We start from the raw sequence: 2,557 nt of genomic DNA on the forward strand, positions 1-2,557 counted from the left end.
AGCTGCAGGGCCGGTGCGTCTCCCCCAGACACCCAGCTCCTCTTCTCTGTAGGGAAGCACCACCCCCGAAAGCCCCACCTCTGCTGCTGTGCCCCTATTGGGAGTAGTGGTTACCTGGCGCGACCTTCTTGCCCTGTGGCTTTGCCGGGAGCCTGTGCTTAGGAGATGGCAGACCCCCCAGGTCCAGACAATCCAGCTGCCTACTCACCCTGGCCCCAAGTCCCTGCAGCCTACTCAGCCCCTGTCTGTCGCAGGCATGAGCAGCTGCAGGCCCAGAAGGCCAACGTGGAGGCGCAGGAGTTGGCCCTGCTGGCAGAGCGTGAGCGCCTGATGCAGGACGGCCATCGACAGCGGGGTCTGGAGGAAGAGCTTCGGAGACTGCAGAGTGAGCATGACAGGTACTAGCCCTGGTGCAGCACGTCCCCTCTTGGGCCAGTTCTCAGTGTTCTCCTCTGTGAGGTAGGTCACCATCCTGGTGGGAGGGATCCTGCTTGGCCTTCTCTCCCCAGTATGGCTCCTCTGGCCCTTACGAGGGGGTGAGTCCCCTGGGAGAGCAGCTCTCCTTGCCTCCACAGGGCTCAGATGCTGCTGGCAGAGGTGTCCCGGGAGCGAGGTGAGCTGCAGGGTGAACGTGGGGAGCTGCGTGGCCGGCTGGCGCGGCTGGAGCTGGAGCGGGCACAGCTGGAGATGCAGAGCCAGCGACTGCGCGAGTCCAACCAGCAGCTGGACCTGAGCGCCTGCCGGCTGACCACACAGTGCGAGGTGTGGTGAGGGGCCAGCAGCAGCCCGGTGGGGTCGGAGGGCGCTGGAGGTGGAGACAGACTGGAGGGGGTGGAAGGTGGCCACCACGAGCCCCTTTAAACCTCCACCTGTCCTGCTGCTTGCCCTGACAGCTGTTGACAGAGCTACGGAGCGCTCAGGAAGAGGAGAACCGGCAGCTGTTGGCCGAAGTGCAGGCCTTGAGCCGGGAGAACCGGCAGCTCCTGGAGCGCAGCCTGGAGAGCCGGGACCACCTGCACCGCGAACAGCGGGAGTACCTGTGAGCAGGCGGGAGGAGGGCCCGGCGTGCTGTGGGTAGCTGAAGTGGGTCCTGGAGACCCCTTTGATTGTTCAGGCCAAGAGGCCCCGGGGGGGGGCGGGTCCTGGGAAAAGGCCTGGGATTGACCCTCCAGGGGCTCAGGACAGTGGCAGTGTATTACACCACACAGGAGTGTGTCAGTGTGCTAACAGCTGGCAGGGCTGTACCTGCCGTAACCTTGCCCCAGGCCTCATGCTGCTTCCTCCCTCCCCATTCCCCAGGGACCAGCTCAATGCCCTGCGCCGGGAGAAGCAGAAGCTGGTAGAGAAGATCATGGACCAGTACCGCGTGCTGGAGCCTGGGCCCCTGCCCCGGACCAAGTGAGTGGCCCTTTACCCCTGGGCCAGGGTCCTCCTGACCTCGCCTCTGCCTGCGCTCTGAGCCCGGCCCAGCTCAGGTCCAGGATCCGTGAGGGTTTGCCTGGCCTTTGCATCCCCGACATGGTCCTCTTGTCCCTCCTACCTCCTTGGCCTGACCCCCTCTTGTGCCCTCTTGCCCCCAGGAAGGGCAGCTGGCTGGCAGACAAGGTGAAGAGGCTGATGCGGCCCCGGCGGGAGGGGGTCCTCCCTGGGGGGCCACGCCCGTGGGCCGATGGGGCTGGCAGCACCGAGAGCCTGGGGGGCCCCCCAGAGATGGAGCTCTCCGAGGGCAGGGAGGCAGATGGGACAGGTGGGTCTGGGGGCCAGGTGACCAGGATGGTCCCTACCCCATGTCCTCTCCCCTCCCCCCGGCACCTGCCCACACCTCCGGTCTCGTCCTCTTTCTGTTGCTCACACTCGTGTCTCTGCCGGCCTCGCCTCCTGCACCTGCCCCGGATGGCTGCAGTGGCTCTTTGCTCTGCATCCCTGCCACATCCCGCCTGTCTGGCACCTTCCTCCTGCCTGCACTGCCACCCGCCCAGTCCCACCCATCCACCGCAGTGCCTAGGACTTCGGAGCAGCAGGGGACTTTAGTGAGAGGTCATTTATTCCAGTGAGCAGACGAGGAAACGGAGGCCCAGGGAGGGGACGCGCCTTGCCTAAGGTCACACAGTGAGTTAGTGTCAGAGCCAGCACAGGGTCCAGCCTCCTGTTCCAACCCTCACTTACCCGGACCCTCCTCTGCCCCTGCGACCCCTTCTCCCCGCCCCTGTGCAGCTTCACCCCGCTGCGTCTCCACTCTGCCTGGCCCCGCCCCGCTCGGCTCTCACTGCCCCTGCTGCCTGTGCCTCTTGCAGGGTCCCGGTCACCGGCCCCTATGCGCCGGGCCCAGAGCTCCCTCTGCCTGCGAGATGAGACCCTGGCAGGTGGGCAGCGGCGGAAACTCAGCTCCCGATTCCCAGTGGGGCGAAGCTCTGAATCATTCAGCCCTGGGGACACCCCCCGGCAGCGATTCCGACAGCGCTGGCCGGGCCCCACACCCAGTTCCCGTGGCAAAGGTGAGGGACAGGGGTCCCTGCCTCCCTCAGTCCCCAACCTCCATTAGCCCCCAGACCCTCTT

At 66.0% G+C, this 2,557-nt stretch overlaps 1 protein-coding gene across 1 annotated transcript; it reads left to right on the top strand.

Moving 5' to 3' along the window:
• Positions 1-2: 2 nt before the first annotated feature.
• Positions 3-2,495, top strand: LOC105310480 (coiled-coil domain-containing protein 88B-like; the record flags this gene model as incomplete). Its single annotated transcript, XM_011386654.1, has 7 exons — positions 3-13; positions 255-398; positions 576-762; positions 894-1,039; positions 1,300-1,398; positions 1,581-1,747; positions 2,295-2,495. Coding segments are annotated over 7 exons (955 nt in total), but the record flags the coding sequence as incomplete, so codon positions are not given.
• Positions 2,496-2,557: the final 62 nt, after the last annotated feature.

This window comes from Pteropus vampyrus, unplaced genomic scaffold, assembly GCF_000151845.1.
Source record: "Pteropus vampyrus isolate Shadow unplaced genomic scaffold, Pvam_2.0 Scaffold4368, whole genome shotgun sequence".
NCBI lineage: Eukaryota > Metazoa > Chordata > Mammalia > Chiroptera > Pteropodidae > Pteropus > Pteropus vampyrus.